General features: G+C 31.6%; 2 protein-coding genes across 3 annotated transcripts; both read right to left on the reverse strand.

The window, feature by feature from the left end:
• Positions 1–368: 368 nt before the first annotated feature.
• LOC131802067 (actin-related protein 2/3 complex subunit 2) lies at positions 369–14,546 on the reverse strand. The gene is made up of 8 exons (XM_059121416.1): positions 13,619–14,546; positions 8,011–8,104; positions 7,756–7,855; positions 7,483–7,669; positions 7,197–7,417; positions 1,356–1,447; positions 1,157–1,266; positions 369–878 (listed from the first exon to the last, which is right to left on the reverse strand). The coding sequence occupies exons 1-8, from the start codon at positions 13,690–13,692 to the stop codon at positions 851–853; spliced, it is 906 nt and encodes a 301-aa protein (XP_058977399.1). The 5' UTR covers positions 13,693–14,546; the 3' UTR covers positions 369–850.
• A 1,448-nt stretch (positions 14,547–15,994) lies between these two features.
• On the reverse strand, positions 15,995–17,767 carry LOC131802068 (transcription factor Adf-1-like). Of its 2 annotated transcripts, none has more exons than XM_059121418.1 (4): positions 17,376–17,767; positions 17,035–17,297; positions 16,829–16,970; positions 15,995–16,764 (listed from the first exon to the last, which is right to left on the reverse strand). In XM_059121418.1, the coding sequence occupies exons 1-4, from the start codon at positions 17,666–17,668 to the stop codon at positions 16,092–16,094; spliced, it is 1,371 nt and encodes a 456-aa protein (XP_058977401.1). In that variant the 5' UTR covers positions 17,669–17,767; the 3' UTR covers positions 15,995–16,091. The 2 variants fall into 2 exon arrangements, with proteins under 2 accessions (XP_058977401.1, XP_058977400.1); XM_059121417.1 differs by having other exon boundaries at positions 17,035–17,300.
• Positions 17,768–17,958: the final 191 nt, after the last annotated feature.

Here is a 17,958-nt window from a genome sequence, read left to right on the forward strand (position 1 = left end):
TTCACAAAATATTGCATCCGAAAAAAATGTACACAAAAATGTACATAAGTAATCTGTAATGTTGCTTATATAAATCAATTAAAAAATCCACCATAATAAAATACACAATGTGTTTTTGTTTCTCGGATTTGTTTGTAGGAAAGTTTTGGATTGCATTTTTATTGTTGTTTCTCGTTTTTAAATATTTATTTATTTTTTTGTTAACAAATTTTACTGTTTTTTATTATTTTTAGTTTTAGCTTATGTGTTTAGGTTTTGTTTGATTTTTCACAAATAATAAAAAAATAATACATTAAAAAAACTTAAAACTTCTATTTTTATTACAATTTTTTGTTTTTGTTTTTTTTTTTTTTCATTCTTAAGGGTTAAACCACATTATTATTAATAATAATTGTTATTAGTTCATAGTTCCGTATGTATATATGTGTGTTTTGGGTTTTTCGTGTTCATGATTCCATATTTTTGGGGAGTTTTTTTTTTTTTACTTTTTATAAGACAAAGTTTTAACTTTTGGAATACCTTAAATTTGGTTGCGACAAAGATATTGGCGTTGTATGGTTGTTGTGTTTTCCTTCTTTTTTGTTAATTTTTGTTAAACAATTTGTTGTTGTTATTTTTTATTGTTACTATCAAAATGAGAATTCTCATGGCGATGATGTTGAATTGTTTGTTTATTTTTGTTTTTTTTTTTTTTAATTGTGTAATTTTTGGAAATGTTAATTGTAACTTTTATTCTCTTTTCACTTTATTGTTATTATTATTTTCGCATGTTCCATTTATATATTTATTTCGTTTAATATTACAAAAATTAATACATTAATAAAAAAAACAACTAGACATTGTCCATAAATCATTCTTTGCGTATAAATGTTCTCCCCCTGGTAGGAAAAGAAAAAACGGGAGATAAAAAGATAACATTTATTAGAATTATATAATTCATAAGACAATGAATTAAGAAATGATTACACATTATGTTAGAGTCATATGTAAAGTGAATTTTTCATATGTTATATTTTACATATAGCATACATCAAAACCCAAAAATTAATGCTATATTATATAGCCTATATACTACACATTGTAGTTTTTTTTTCACTTTTTAACTCCCTCTACATATAACTCTAACATCATGTCGAATCCAGCCTTTAATACTCACGTTATGGTCTTCTTTTCTAGGGACTTGTGTTCGGGTCTTGCACGATTGAGGACCTTTAAGAAATCGGAAGTTTTTGCACGCATTCTTGAGTGAATGTAAGCCTTTGAACACTGTGTTGGGGTGGGGAAATGAAAATAGAAGGGATATTAACGAAAGTTTTGAAATGAAAAATTGTATTTTTGTCGAACTTCGAACTTACCTTAATGTGGTAATGCAAATAATCTCGGAACATGTGTATTAAATTAATGGTATTATCTCTAGTTTCCTTATTAGTATGACGTGGAAAGAGCACTGCAATAAATAGAAAAAAAAATAATAACTACTTATTTCATGTTTGTATTTTTTAGAAATAACGATTGGTACATTAAAGAAGTAAAAAAGCTGTAAGTTCGGCCGGACCGAACTTTGAATACCCTTCAGCATTTGGAAAGAATTTGTCAATTTTCAAAAAAATAAAATCTGTTAAAATTTTAAAACTGCCGAATGTAACCTTCATATTATGGTCTAAACGACGACGTGGACCTGCATATTCAAATTTTGTCATATGCCATTACAATATATAAATGCGAAACTTGAAAAAAAAAAAACTCGGTGAATAATGTAGTTAAAATTATCAATATAGGGAGGTACTATTATATGGCGGCTACACAAGAATGTGGACCTGCAAGGACAATTTTTTGCCTTAGGCTGCTGTATCCAATACCAAATTTGAAACAATTCCGATTAATAATATCACTAAAATCATCCAAATACCGAATATCGGGAGGTACCGTTATGTGAGGGCTATACGAAGACGTGGACCTGCACAGACAATTTTCTGTCTTAGGCTGTAGTATACATTAGGAACTTCAAATACCAAATCTGAAACAAATCCGGTGAATAATGTCGCTAAAATCATCAAAAAACTGAATATCGGGAGGTAGCGTTATATGGGGGCTATACGAAGACGTGGACCTGCACAGACAATCTCCTGTCTTAGGCTGTAGTATCCATCATGGTACAATAAAAAGGCTGATTACAATTTTTTTCTAAGTGTGCCCGACTTCTGCCAATTTTGTGTATGTATTTATTGTTTTGAAAAAAAAAACAAATATTGTCAAAATCAATGATTGGAAGAGGAGTAAATTGCGAGACGCGAATTAAAGCTATTCGCCAGTTTTGCCATGGAATTGAAAGATAGGACTATTTAGATTATATTTCTGATGGAAAATCCAGACATTCCATTCATTTTTCCCGCCCTTTAACTGATTTTAAAAATGAGGAGATATTGAATAAAAGAAAACAACTTGTTTGCATGCAAATTTGACAGGAAGCGGACCATAGCCTCAGGGCTGTATTTCTGTAGTTTTACGAAGCTGTTCTACCTCCTTATTGTACCATGGTATCCATTACGAACTTCAAATACCAAATTTGAAACAATTCGGTGAAAAATGTCGCTAATATAGTCAAAATACCGAATATGGGGAGGTACCGTTATATGGGGCCACACCAAAACGTGGGCCTACACGGCCCATTTCTAATACAAAAAGTCCTGCAGACATAATATACATTTGAGTATTTTTTTATCAATCTACTTCATTTCATTCGGAAGCTACAGTAATTTCCACAGACGGACGGACATACCCTCCATACTATGGTAGAGGGTATAAAAAGATTTTTAAAAATATACGATCAGTGATTCTGGAAATATATTTAAAACGTCCAAGTTTGTCCATTATTCCTTAATACATCCACGATTTGTACTTCAAACTTTCCTTAAAAAACACGACTGGTACGACATATTTTCCACAGATCTATGTATTCGTATGGCCCCCATATAACTGCACCTCATTTTTCAACAGTATTATCTCCATTGACAGATAATTGGCTATAGATGTTCACATTTTCGTATAGCCCTTTATAACACCTCATATTCAGATTTTTTTTAATTATTGTGGAATTTTTAACATATTGTTTTTATATTTTGCAAGTTCCTTCCAAATAGTGGAGCGTAATCAAAGTTCGGCCCGAAATTCACCTGCATTTTTACTTGTTAAATTATAATTTTAACTTAATTCCTAGTTTTCCCCTTTCTCAATCTAATTTTTTTCCTTTAGGAGCATTAATTTATATATTTATTTATAAAATTAAAATTGTACAAGACTAGGTCTTCATGTGTTGTTCATCATTATTCTACACATGATTTTTTCAAGTCTCTTTACAAAAAGAATTAGTATTGGAATACAATAGCGATAAGTCCCATGATATAGAAAATATCATACTTTATATTCCATATTCAAAATATCGTACTTAATATTCCAAGTCTACGGAAAAATTCACATATTTTATATGTTTGCCGCATATTTCAATCGGATTGATTAGACATAAATACTATACAATCCACTTTAGCATAGCCAATTTTTTCTGGGAGCAATTGAGAGATAAGTCTTTAGTTATATAAAAATATCCCACTTTTAACTCCCATGATGTTAATCGAAAAGAATTTAAATTTTGAATGTAAGCCATAATAAATAACATTAAATATGTTATATTTAATTACTGTTTAATATCGTTTAACTTGAATAGTTATATTTGAGAAAGACATTTGGAATTAATTCGAGATATCCCACATTTAACTCCAAATAAAACATATCATTCAAAAGCAACAACAAATCATTGTTTGCAAGTGTAAATTGGTTTGACTAGATTTCCATCGATTCCATTTTACTTTGCCGAACTTAATTTAGGAATATTTGAGAGTTAAATCTTTAAATTATAAGAAATAACCCACTTTTAACTCCAATTATTTACCAGAAAGGAAATCAATAATATTTATGAATGTGTGCAGTTTCAAATCACAATCGAATATTTCTTATTTGATTTTTCTTTAGCAATGCATTGATTTTTATTGGAGTATTTGAGAGACACATCTTTCAATATATAAGGAAACATCCCACTTTTAACTCCATTATCTTTTCTAATTCTTAAATAAAATAAACAATTTAAAAATTGTAATCATTTCAATTTTTTCCACATAAACTATGAATTGATTTCCTTTAAAATATATTTTACCAATAAATTTTATTAAGGAGGATCTACATCTTTCTTTCAATAATCAGAAATATCCCACCTTAACTCCAGCTCTTCCATATTTTTAGAATATTGTCGATTTTCGAATTTCTATTTCAATATTAAGCGATTTTGTTCTGTTTTTGCTTGATAAAATGTTCGCTGTCATAAATATAGTTGAATAATTTTTAATATAACAATTCGTACGTTGTTATGACAGCTTAACTTATTATGGGAGTATTTGAGAGACATGTCTTTTAATAAAGAGAAATATCCCACTTTTAGCTCCAGGCATAATTACCATAATTACCATATTCGCTGTTCGCTGTCATAAATATAGTTGAATTTTTTTAATATAACAATTCGTACGTTTTTATGACAGCTTAACTTATTATGGGAGTATTTGAGAGACATGTCCTTTAATTAAAGAAAATATCCCACTTTTAACTCCATACATAATTACCAAAAATTGAATATATAATATTTGTATGTACGCAATTCCAAACACAATGAAATATATGTATTATATTCCAATTGAAATTTTGTTTAGCATGGCATGGATTTCTATTGGAGTATTTGAGAGACATATCTGTGATAAATCAGAAATATCCCACTTTTAACTCCAACCTCTTATTATCTTATGAGAAAAACTGGACATCAAAATTAAGTTATTTTTTACCAAACAAATTTTATACATAATTTTAATGTCTGCAATATTAAACATAATCAAATATGTGCTTATTTAATTGTTGCTTAACATTGCTCAAATTGTTATTGGAGTATTTGAGAGACATATCTTTTGGTGAACCGAAATATCCCACTTTTAACTCCACTTTTTACTTTTACGATTAGAAGAACTATTTCCAAAAAGGAGTAAGGTCGATCATATAATTGAAATCGCTATCTATAAATGTTTGCAATAGTAAACAGAATAAAATATTTTTTTTTTATATTTTAACTAATGTTTATTATTGCATGTGTTTATATTGGAATATTTGAGAGACATTTATGTAAACAACAATCAGAAATGTCCCACTTTTAACTCCATTTGGTTACGATTTCATTGCAAAGAGATTATTTCAAACTTAATTAAATTTGGGCTTAATATAATTTAATATTTGCGTGTATGGGGGACACATACTAAATACATCACTTTTACCAAGTGAATAGAAAGAAGCTTTTCCTGTGCCCGTTAAAAAAGACCAATGCGTCTCAAATGCTAGCCTCCCTAATTAATTCATTTGAATGCCAGTGACATTATTACTAAACATATTAACCCGTAAATAAAGTCCTAAAATAGCACGGGCCGACTTTATGATATCCTACATCCCTTTGCACCAAAAACCTAAAATGGTGAAGACTAAACAAAATGCACTCTAAACCAATGGTTTGTGGCTATTCTATCTTGAATTACAGCTCATGACGGAGGCATATTAATATAAAAAACACAATTATAGAAAAGAATGGCAGATAAAAGTGTTAATAATCCAAAATTTTCGTTTCAAAATTCCATTCTATAGACCTTCCAATTACCTAACATTGGTAACTAACATTACGATATCATAACAACAGAGCTATTTTCACCTGGTGACAATATTTTGACGCTGTGTTGTCCCATCTTAATACTATATCTTTGGGTATTTAGGAGAGCTTCACATAACAAAAAAGTTTTTATTGAGCAATTTGAATTTATAGTTAAATTTGAAGTCCAAGGGACTAATATATGAAAGGGAATATTCTCCTCTGAATCGATCTTTCTATTAAATTTGCAAGGACATTTGTACCTTTTTAATTCGGGCTTATATTACCCATTTGGTGCATAATTAACAAGAAATCGGATAATGATAAATATGGGAGCTACATCCAAATCTGAACCGATCACGATAAAATTTAGCAAATGTATTTCTGAGCTCTATTTGATATATTTCCCCGAATATCGTTATTACAGAGTGCATATTACGGCTGTAGAGAACAAATATAACAAATTGGATGAACAATAAATATGGAAGCTATAGCTATATCTGAACCGATTTTCACTAAATTTAACATACTTGTTTCTAGGGTGAATTTGGTCGTAAGTACCAAATTACATCCTATTTGGGCAAATATTACAACTTTGGTGTACAGTAAACGGAAAATCGGACGAACGTATATATGGAAGCTATATCTAAATTTTTACCGATTATCTCCAATTTCTTGGGTCAAACAAATGACTTGTGCAAAATTTCATCTAAATCGGGCAATAAATACGACCTGTACTTTGTTTAGAAAAATGCATGGGCAGACAGACGGATCAGATACAGATCATCAAAAGGAACTAAGAGTCTATCTCGTCTATCTCTCCTTTCGCCTGTTACAAAAAAATACACAAAGACAATACGCTGACCACCTTGTGGTATAAAAATATATACACCTTTAAAATTATTCTTTAGAAATCTCCAAACAAAATATAAACGGTCCTTAATAACTTAGTCAAGAGTATTAAAATTACTTACAGATATTTATAAAACGTACGGAAGGTTTTTCTTGATTATAAAAGTATAGCTTGAAAATGATTCTTGAAATGGACAAATGTGTTGCAACAAATCCATACGCACAACAATAACATCTGATGTTGCACGTCATTTAAATATGCACCAAATTGTTATTGGAGTATCTGAGAGACATTACCGAAGGTTACAGTGGTCATGTCCCACTTGTAACTCCCACATTTCAATAAATCTGTTATTTTGAATCATGCACTTATAAAAAAAATTTATAAAACTATGTCATAAATTTTAAACTGTAGAAATTCTGTGAAATATCCTTTCCCGATTCAACTAACAATAATCTTCACGAAATAAACAAGTTTTGATTTATCTTCCTTTTCCTACTACTCAAACAACATTTAAGCAAAACCGTATAGGTTGATGTAAAGGATTTAAAGCCAAAACATAAACCACCTAGAAAACCAATCTAGTATTTAATTAAATATAAAAAAACATTCACTTACCAAATGTAACATAACCAATATTATCGCCAACTTTAGCCTCCGTGTTGGCCAATTCTAATGGTGGTTCACGATGGGAAAAGAGCACTTGTGGTGCAGTATGCGATGCACGACGACCTTCACGCAATTCTTGCATAAAAACTTTACCTATAACAACATCATCTTCATCACGGAAAATGGTACTAAAAACAACAGTAACACGATCCGCTTTGGCCTCAACATACCTAAAGGATAAATGAAAAAAAAAATCAATTAAAAATCTATATAGCATTTATGACAACGTTCTTACAAAGTCTCATCGTTTCTATAATTGATAACAGCACGTTTTTGGCCCTCTTCACCTTGTTCTTGGAAATCGAAATACTTTTCGAAAACGGACGCAAAACAATTACGCTTCAGCAAGCCAATCTTTTTGGCAACATCTTCCCAGTCTGAGGGTATATCTTCTAAATTAATAAGTACGGATACATTGTAGCCTAATAAAAAAAGACGAGAAAACACACACACAATTTTAGGTTAGAATAAAACCAATAGACTATTTACAATTCTCTCTGTTGCATACCATCTTCCGTTTCAGTTAACAGACTGCCATATTCACGCTTGAGCAATTCATCGGCACCATGTTCTTGTAATTGTTGATAGAATTTTAAAGAAATGCTTGTCTGCAATTGTTAAAAAGGCAAAATTAAAATGAATTGTGTTTTTGTGGCGTGACTGTGTGTGCCCATAAATTGTAATTGTTATTAAATGCAAGACACACCATACATGAGGCATACATGCATATGCATGTACACATTTCAAATTTATTACAACTTACTCGAACTTTTGTCTTATCACCATTTATGTTGGATATGTGAAATAACACACCATCAAAGTCTGCTATTTTAATGTCTATTGATTCTGGTTTTAATCTGCAAACAAAAATAATATTTAATTGTATTAGTCATTCATTGACCGCAAATGTTATAAAATATATCTACAAAATATTATTACTACAATATAGGTATATATATTTGGCTTATCATACTCGAGTGATAACGAATGCACTATCAATAGAATGGGGTAAAAAAATAAAAAAAATAGATAAACGAGTTATACCTGTGATATGACATATTTTTATGAAGATAATATTTGCTTTAGCTCAAATTTAGACCGTACTGAAAACCAGTTATAAGCTATTGGATATCCAATTAAAACTTTATTTATTTATACATGAAAACCCGCCAACTTCTTAAAAATGTACAGGGTGAGATAAAAAAACTGCAACAAACTTCAGACTGTCATTTCTAAGCCACACGTCCGACAGCTGTTAAAATTGTTCCAAAAAATAAAATTGTTTCGTTTACAAGCGTACAAAAGCATTTTGATGAGAATTTTCCAGAAAAAAAGTTATTCGTGATGGAATTCAAGCGTGATAGTGTGATTTCTTTATATTTGGCTGGAAAACCACAAGCTATCTTAGAGCACTCCAGCATTTAAATGTGAATAAATCTTTTGTAATATTACCGTGATACTGGTAGCGTAGCCCGACGTAAAGGAAGTGGACGGAAGAAAACAGCAACATCAGCAGAAATGATTCGAAAAGTATAAACGCGACTTGATCGAAACCCGCGTCGCAGTGGCCGAAAAATGGCTCTTGAGCTGAACATATCGCAATAGTCCATTCGGCAAATATTGAAAAATGAACTCGGGTTAAAGCCATTGAAATTCCAAAATGTGCAAGAACTTACGCCGCAACAAAAAGAAAATTTACTCAAAAGAGCCAAAGAGTTGCTTCGCTTGGCCGAAAGTGGTGAACTACCGAATTTGGTTTTCTCCGTCTCCGATGAGAAAACATTCGTTGTCCAGCATTTTGTAAACAAACCAAATGATCGTGTTTACTTGCCAAAGAGGTCAGCTGAAAATGTGCACCTTCGGTTGGCCATCAGAACTCAAACGCCGGGCGGCCATGGTGATGTGTGGGCCGCCAAACTTGAGCACGCAAACATTTTGGCCGCAGACCTTGGACATTCCAACAGGACTCAGCACGCGCCATCTAAAAATGGTAACAAAATGAGGTTCCTCGCTTCATTTCCCTCGCACAATGGCCACCTAAATCTTTTTTTTTTTTTTCTTTTGGAAAGCAAGATTGGCACTAAAAAATACCAAAGTACCGATCACCTCAAGCAAACGCTTCGCCGGGAATGTGCCAAAATACATCAGAGCAACATTCGGCCAGCGTGTGACGGTTTCATTGGCCCTTTAAAGGCCAGAATTCATGCCAAAGGTGGCCAATTCGAACAAATCTAAACTTTTTCTAAAATCTGATGCTGTTTCCGACATTTTATTGCTATCATTCAATAATATTTAAAAAAAATGTAAAAATTACGGCGTTTGACTTTGTAGCAGTTTTTTTTTAATCTTTATATGTATGCAATTCTAATCGCAAAGAAATGTATATTCTAATTTCACCGTTAAGCATCACATGGATTTCAATAGTAGTATTTGAGAGACATATCTATGATAAATCAGAAATATCCCACTTTTAATTCCAGAATTTTAGCAATTTTTCACAAGAAAAATCAAAAATATTTCCGGGAAATATTTTTTTTTTCAATTCTTCAATAATTTTCAAAAAAAAAAAATGGGAATATAAGTTAAAATTCTCTACTTGTTTCAGAAAAATTTAACTGTGTGGTTCTGCTGTGTTGCAGTATTCGAGTGATAAATTTCGAATTGAAAAATTGGATCCTTTGTAGAAATGTTTGCAATCATAATTTGAGTTGAGTTATTTTTAATATAATAATTCATTCGTTTTTACGACAGCTTAGCTTATTATAGGAGTATTTGAGAGACATATCTTTTAATTAAGGGAAATATCCCACTTTTAACTCCATTCATCATTTCAAAATAACTGAAATATAATCTTTGTATGTATGCAATTCTAAACACAATGGAATATATACTGTGATTTCACTGATATTTAGCATCGCATTGATTTGTATTGGAGTATTTGAGAGACACATCTTTGATAAATCAGAAATATCCCACTTTTAACTCCAGCAAATTTAACATTGCATGAGAAAAATAAAAAATATTTTTAGAAATAATTTTTGAATCTGATTATATTGAGTGTTAGGAAATCCTTACAAATTACAATTGCAGACAGCGGTGAATTTGCATTGGAGTATTTGAGAGACATATCTTTTGATAATAAAAAAATATCCCCACAGAATTTTTAGCATATCTCAAGACAATTCCTCACGCTCTATGTGTTATTATTTTAAATGTTTTGAAATCAATTTGGGATTAACAATTTGCTTCCAATTTGAAAATGTTCGCAATCATAAACTAAATAGAATTATCTTTAACATTATAGTTTATTTGTTGTTCATGACCGCTTAGCTTATTATGGGAGTATTTGAGAGACATATCTTTTAATTAAAGGAAATATCCCACTTTAAACTCCATCCATCACTGCCAAAAACTAAAATATATTCTTTATGTGTATGAAATTCTAAGTACAATAAAATATATATTCTGATTTTACTGTTTTTTTTAGTATTGCATGTATTTGTATTGGAGTATTTGAGAGATATATCTGTGATAAATCAGAAATATCCCACTTTTAACCCCAGCATTTTAACATCTATTAAAAAGAAAATAACTAGAAACATTGATCTAGTAATTTGAACAAGGGTCGCTTTTGGTATGGAAAAGTCTGAAAACATTGAGTGAAGTCCTTACTAATTACAAATGCAGACCAAAGATATTTGCAATTGGGAATGTAAGTTAAATGTAATGTAATTTCAGACTGACATCTCCTTTCTTCTGTAAAAATTACCGAAATCAAAATCAAAAATTTAAAATGGTATGTGGATGTATGCAATTCTAAGCGCAATGAAATATAAATTCCAATTTCACTGTTGTTTAGCACCGCATGGATTAGTGTTGGAATATTTGAGAGACATATCTGTGGTAAATCGGAAATATCCCACTTTTAATTCCAGCATTTTTAAATCTTATGCAAAACAATAAAAGCAGTTTTTAGAAATATTTTGTATCATTATTTTTATTAATAAAAATAATTTTAAAATTTGGAAAAGACCAAAGTAAATTTGTTAGATCTCTGAGTGGGGCTAAAATTCTCAGCTTGTTTTTATTAAAAAATTATAATGTATTACTAAGGTATCAGTAGGTCCTGTAAACTTCGTACACGAATTTAAACATCAGACTCTAGTAAAAGTGACATGAATATGCGAAATTCCCACTTAACTATTGTAGCTTCCCTCGAAGGCGCAAGGTTTCCTCTAACTTTATGGAATAGGAATCATGGAATGGTAGTAAGCAGAATCATAAAACCAATTATTACAGAAATTTACATAGGAAAATTTACATAGAGATATGAAAAGGAACAATCTAAAATTTACGGCAACTTCGGCAAATAAATTAATTTCGTCTGACTATGAATCCATCATCAATTACTATTACCAACAATATAAGATCTGTTGCCAAACCGTAAACCCAACAAAGTCGAAAATGTATACTTGGCTTGAAAAGTAAGAGGCCCTTAATTCACTCTTGTCCGTCAATGTCATCTCTTCATTTTTATGGTTTAATGATTTGAAATTTATGATTTGATGTTCATAGTGAAATATAACCGTCTCTAAGGACCAAAAAACCACAAAAAAAAAAAAAACATTTCAATTTTTTTAAATTTTTTCCAGAGTTATGTATTTTTACCCTTATTCCCGGAAGCTTTTTTTTCTTGGGGATTTTTTCCCGAGAGTTTGGATTCAAGACCCGGACTAGACCAGATCCACTTACTCGATATGGACAATATAGGAATAGTTGGAAATCTTATAAAAATGGTCAAATGATTGGGTTATTTGAAGCGTATCGGAAGTCATAGTCAAATTATCGAGTTCTTGAACCCGATTTTTTTATAAAAACCCCAAAAAGTCAAAAAAGGCCAATTATATGGGTCAACAAAATTGATGTCAAATTATAGCTGACACTCATACCTTTACAAAAGTATCAAATTTAGAAAACTTCGATTCGCGTTATTCTGGTTCCCGGAGACGTCCCCCGAGAAAAAAGAGTTCCCTGGAATCAGGGTAAAATTTTCAAAAATAATTGAAGAGTTTTTACTAAACTAAAGTTAAGCCAGCTAATTTATAGATACAAAATTTAGCCTATGAATTAGAAAATTTAATCTTATAAAGTTCAAAATGTTATGTGAGAAGCATTCAACGGACGTATAGAAATGTTCAAGAAATTAGAATAAAAATTATTTTTTTTGGATTTTTGTCTCACATAAAATGCTATATAAAAATTTGTATTAGTGATGCATTTGAAAATAGTTAAAAAATAAACAATAGCGTAACAAATTGAAGATAGTCAATGCAAACGAAATAGGTGACCTACCTATAATATACAAATATTTACTCAAGTCGTGCTTAATGAAGTGTACAATAGCCCGTTTAAAGCAGTTGTATACAAAACGACAATATTGTATTAGTTTATCTCGTATTATTAGTCATCTTAATGCAAAATTCAAAACGTCACAATTCATTTTATGTGTCAAAGCCATCAGTAACGCAGCTTGAGTTTGTGCATATGAACATGCATATGGACATACATCACGACCATGTGTGAAAAAGTTCAATGTAAAAAAGGCATGGATTTTTTGAAAGACAAGATACAGTTTTGAGTTTGTGTGCAACCAAAAAGTTATGATTAGTTGTAATTGGACTTTCCTGTTTGTAAATTTTTTTGTTAATAAAATTGCACAAACAAATTCATAATAAATTAACTAATGGCGTTAGATGATGGCATGGTTAATGGGATGGCAAGCACAGAAATACAAAAGTATAGCTAAAAATACCTGGGTACCTATAGGCGATTTTACACATCGTAATATATATTTTATTTCAATCCGTATTTAGCTATTTCGGGTAAGGGTGCTTTAAATGAGTAGGCGGGATCAATATGTCCCTGTATAGGAAAGACTACACATATATTCAAATATATTCAGGGAACACCAAAAAAATGTGTTGATATTATCAGATATATCAACCACATTGAAATAAACAGAAGTTGATTGTAGCGTATAAGACAATATGACACCATCAATGGCAAGGATTTGGACTTGAAATTCCACATTGAAATAAAGGCACAACAAATTCCCAAAAAGTGAAAGAAATGAATATAAAATAAAAAAAACACACACTACTAAAAACACAACCCCCGACGGCATTAACCCTCCCCCCATTCCCTCCCGCACACACTCTGAAAACGCTGCATTTACTGCTAATGCCTTTGCTAGCAAACAAACAAAAGAAAGAACTACACCCGAATTTAAACACAAACACAAAATAAAATATAAATAACATAAATATGAAGAATTACGATAAGTTTTCGCCTTATCAATCTTGATTACTCACCCGGCCAAGGCATTACGGAACTTCACCAATAACGTCTCCTCGACGATACGATTATTGATTTCCAACAAAATCATAGCTTTTTAATTATTTCACTTCAAAAAATAGCCACCAAGGAAAATATTGAAATTCTCTATTTTCTCAAAAAGGCAATAATAATAAATGCTGGCCGGCTTATGTTTGGAGACAGCGGGCTGGGCAGCAGCAGTGTGATGACGATTGATAAACACAAAAAGGAATAAATTTCTCTCCTGTCAACTAAAATAACATGTGGTTGCTGATAGAGCTGCAAGTTTTTTTCTCGTTGCCCAGTAGGCCTCCTTGACGTTTTTTGTTTCGTTCTTTTTACAATATAAAAAACAACACCCCGCCCTCTTTGAGTTACTCAGATGTATTACGTTTTTTTTTTTGTTGTCACCAAAAGAAATTATGATGGGGCGAAATTAATGAATCAACATTAGCAACATTCACTGGCAAGTGTTGTAGCAGCCACCAACGCCAAGCATGTATTTGTTGTATTTTCTTCCTTTTTGTTAATATAGTTTTTTTAGGTTTGTCTGTCTTGTGATTTTATACACCTCTTCAATGCTTCTTTTGCTGCTGCTGCTGATGTCGGCTTTTTGCCTTAAATTGAAATTCCAGCACTTTTGCACACACCGATATCGGACCTCTTCTTGTCATTCACATTTACACGCACACACTTATACAAAGACGCACTTTTTTCTTTTTTCCAACTCTTCTGCTGCTCGCTCCCGTCAATGTTTCAAACACCTAAGTTTCTTGTTAGCCAAAGCCCATGAACTAATTCCAATTCCTTTAATGTAAATTTTGATTTTCAATTATTTTTTTTGTACATTAAATTTGACAATTCCTTCTAAAAAAATCTTCCCACAAATATCACCGAGAAAATTGTCACAATAAGGGATCTATAAGTTAATTTTTTGACTAATCGATATGTTGTCATTTTCGATTGCTCAACTTTTTAGATGAACTAATCGATGTGGCTTCGACGATTTTAAGTGTGTTTGTTCGATAAAAATGTATGTTATACAATTTACATGGACCAACACAATTGTTTAATGGATAATATGAATATGGTATATTTTTAACATGGTAGAAGAATATAAGTAGATGCATCATCGCTTGCGAACATTGAAATGTCAAAATTTTAAAATTGTTTTGTCAAAAATAAGTAGATTTTTATATATTTTCTTATACGATACAAATCGGAAGTGGTTACAATATGCATTTCTCAACAATTTTTACAAAATTTAATAATTTTTTATTCAACATTTTTAATTCCAAAATCGGTTTGACAGTTCATTGTCCCAGCAGCTGTTTCGAAGCGACTACCTGTATTCTTCTGCCATGATTTTTAATTTGTGCTCTATTCCAAAATCTGTTATTTTGCAATTTTTTCGATATCACAGAGGAAAAATCGTTTATTGCAGTAAGTATTTTTTAAACTTTTTCAGTTCTAGAGCAGAGCAATGACTAACTACGCGCAACATTCCCAAGAACATTTGAAAATGTTAATAGTGGAAAAATAAATGTCTGATCTTTTTAAAAAAAGAGGCCTCTAAGACAAAGTGCAGTATGTTGTTAGTTCCTAAAGGGTGAAATATAATTAAAATTTGTTGCTTATTTTTTTCGTATTTGACATCCCATGTTGACGTTTGATTTGACATAAACTTATATTTGAGAATTACTAATTTTGATTTATTTGATTTAGAATTCAACGCAAGAAATATATCAACGGTTTTTTGTACAACTAATACGTTGTTGTTTTCAAACATCTATGTGTGATACAATAATACAGCTGCTATAACAATGAACTGTTCAAACATTTTTGAATTGCAAATTTTGTATGACAAATCATTTAAATTTGTTAAAATTATTGAAAAACGCATATTGTATCAACTTCTGAATGACTTTATATAAGAAAAAATTGAATAATTAACTTATTTTTTCATAAACTTTTAATATTTTTTACATCTTTTTTTTTCATTTGACAGCATTTTATTGTCAAAAACATACTTATATATCCATTGCATATACACAAATTAGTGATGGGAACCTGTTTTCTCTGCAGTGAAATTTGACAGGATAATTTACAGAAAATGCAGAGATGCGGTTATTTAAAATATTTTTACCTTCTGTTTGCATATTAAAATTTAAATGTTTATGCCATGTTTACGTTAGAACTATTTGTAGGGTTAACCTACTTTGAATATTACTCACGATCTCTCCGCCAAATGGTCATTCTTACAAGCCAAATATTCAGTTTTTTCACGTTTTTATTCCCTATAGAATTAATGTTTCTTATACGTAATATGTATTTCTTCATATATTAACATTAGTATTATTAAAATTATATAGAGAAAAAATATTATTATAAAAGCATACATACGTACAATAACATAACCTCTTCATTCTATCCGTTTTTTAGTATAAATAAAACCTAAGCAATTTATCGTCAATATATATTCACGGGAGCAACATCAGCGATTTCCTCATTATTCAAAATCTTGATTTGGCATTCACATAAAAATTGTAAAATTTTACGCTCGGCCTTGGCCTTCTGCTCCGGATGGAGACCATCCAGTAATATATGGACTTTTTGTAGCATTTCAGGTTGCATGCTGAGATGTTGTTGTTCCAATTCAAAGCGAAATTGGGCCTTTTGGTTTTGTATAGCTTTTAGACAATCCTGTGATTGTCGTAAAACATTTTCCATATTTGAAATGACATTATGCAGTTTATCTTCAGCATCCAGATGCGGACTATTCTCTGCTGTGTGTGCAGCATTTGTTGTGGTTACATAGGTTGTACTTGTTGGGGTTACATCCTGTGCCACATGGTAGGTAACGTGTTGCATTGTCGGGTTGGGTGTACCGGGTTTACTTTCCTTTTTGTTGGGCAGCAACAAAAATTCATCAAACGTTTGCTCCTGCAGTTCTTGTATGTCGGTCTCTTCTGCTATCAGCTCATGTTCTACGTGATCTTCGTTATCCGAGTAATAGGAATGACTAAAGTCATCTCCCCAAGGATTTTCTGCTTGTGCGGTTGCAGTGGCGGATTGATTGGCTGCTTTAGAAGCTGCGGATAATCTTTCTTTGCGTTTTATTTCTTCAATTGGAAGCGGGATACTGTAATGAAAATCATAAATCAATACTTTAAGATCTATGGCTCATATTTCATATTTGAACTTGCCCTTTTCTGTAGTGACTTTCCAGAAATCGCAAATCATTGAAATATATCCATGTAATTGGTTTGTCGGGATTCAACTGTACTTGTCGGTATTCACGTGAGAAACGGTCTCTCAACTTTTTCCATTTGTTGTAACACATTTCCTCTGAAAAATATTTTACTCAAATATTGTAAACAACTGTTTTTGTCTGTCTATTGTCACAGCTTACCTGATATACCAAGGGCATTTGCTATATTTGTCCATGCCTCATTTTTGGCTGTCAAGTTCTTCGAGTCCCGCACCCGCTTGCGATCGTACAAAACATCATGTTCTTTAACCAAGGCAATAATGTTTTGATTCAAAGCCAGCTCTTCTGGTGATATTTTTGTATCACTATTTTCTCCCGAATCTTCATCTTCCTCCGGTCTGTGTATTTTACGTTTCTTTATTTTTGGTTCGTACTTTATGCACTCAATGTCATTGTTGCACGCACTTCTGGCCCAGGGGGTGGGAATAAAAATTCGAATTATAATAAATTCAAACAGTTAGGATTGGTTATTTCGCGCTTACCCTTGCTTATAGTGATCCTTAAGAAACCACAAATGTGGAAACAGCTCCCAATTGGTAACATCTTGTGGATTCTGTTGTTGGCGCCTAAATTCTTTGCCAAATCGATCTCGTATCGACTTCCATCTAGTGATGCAGGCTATCTCTGACTTCTTTACACGCTGAGCTATTTCTCGCCAAACGTCACTTTTCAGCGTTGAATTCTTGTTGCCGCGTGTATGCTCTTTGGCATAGAGAATTGGATAGCTTTCGACCAATTTCACAAATTCCAAGTCGGACTCTTTGTTATTGTTCATTTTCTACAATTATTTGTATTTTTATTACCAAACATTAATGTTTTGTCCATGAATTTATAAAAGATTGGTTTGCTCTTCTTCTTCGGCTTGTGTTTTGGCGTTTTCTGGACACTTTCTTGGTAACCGGGTGTTGCCAGATCTGTCAAATGTGTGGTGGTTAGTGAAACGGAACAGCAAGATACGTAGTTTTACGTAATTATTTTACGGAATAGAGGAAATGAAAAAAATGGGAGTTGCTTCAAAAATGGGTCACGTTTGCACTGTTTTTGTTTTGTCAGTGGTTAGCTTTA

The sequence above is a fragment of the Musca domestica genome, unplaced genomic scaffold (assembly GCF_030504385.1).
Source record: "Musca domestica strain aabys unplaced genomic scaffold, Musca_domestica.polishedcontigs.V.1.1 190, whole genome shotgun sequence".
In the NCBI taxonomy this organism is placed as follows: Eukaryota; Metazoa; Arthropoda; class Insecta; order Diptera; family Muscidae; genus Musca; species Musca domestica.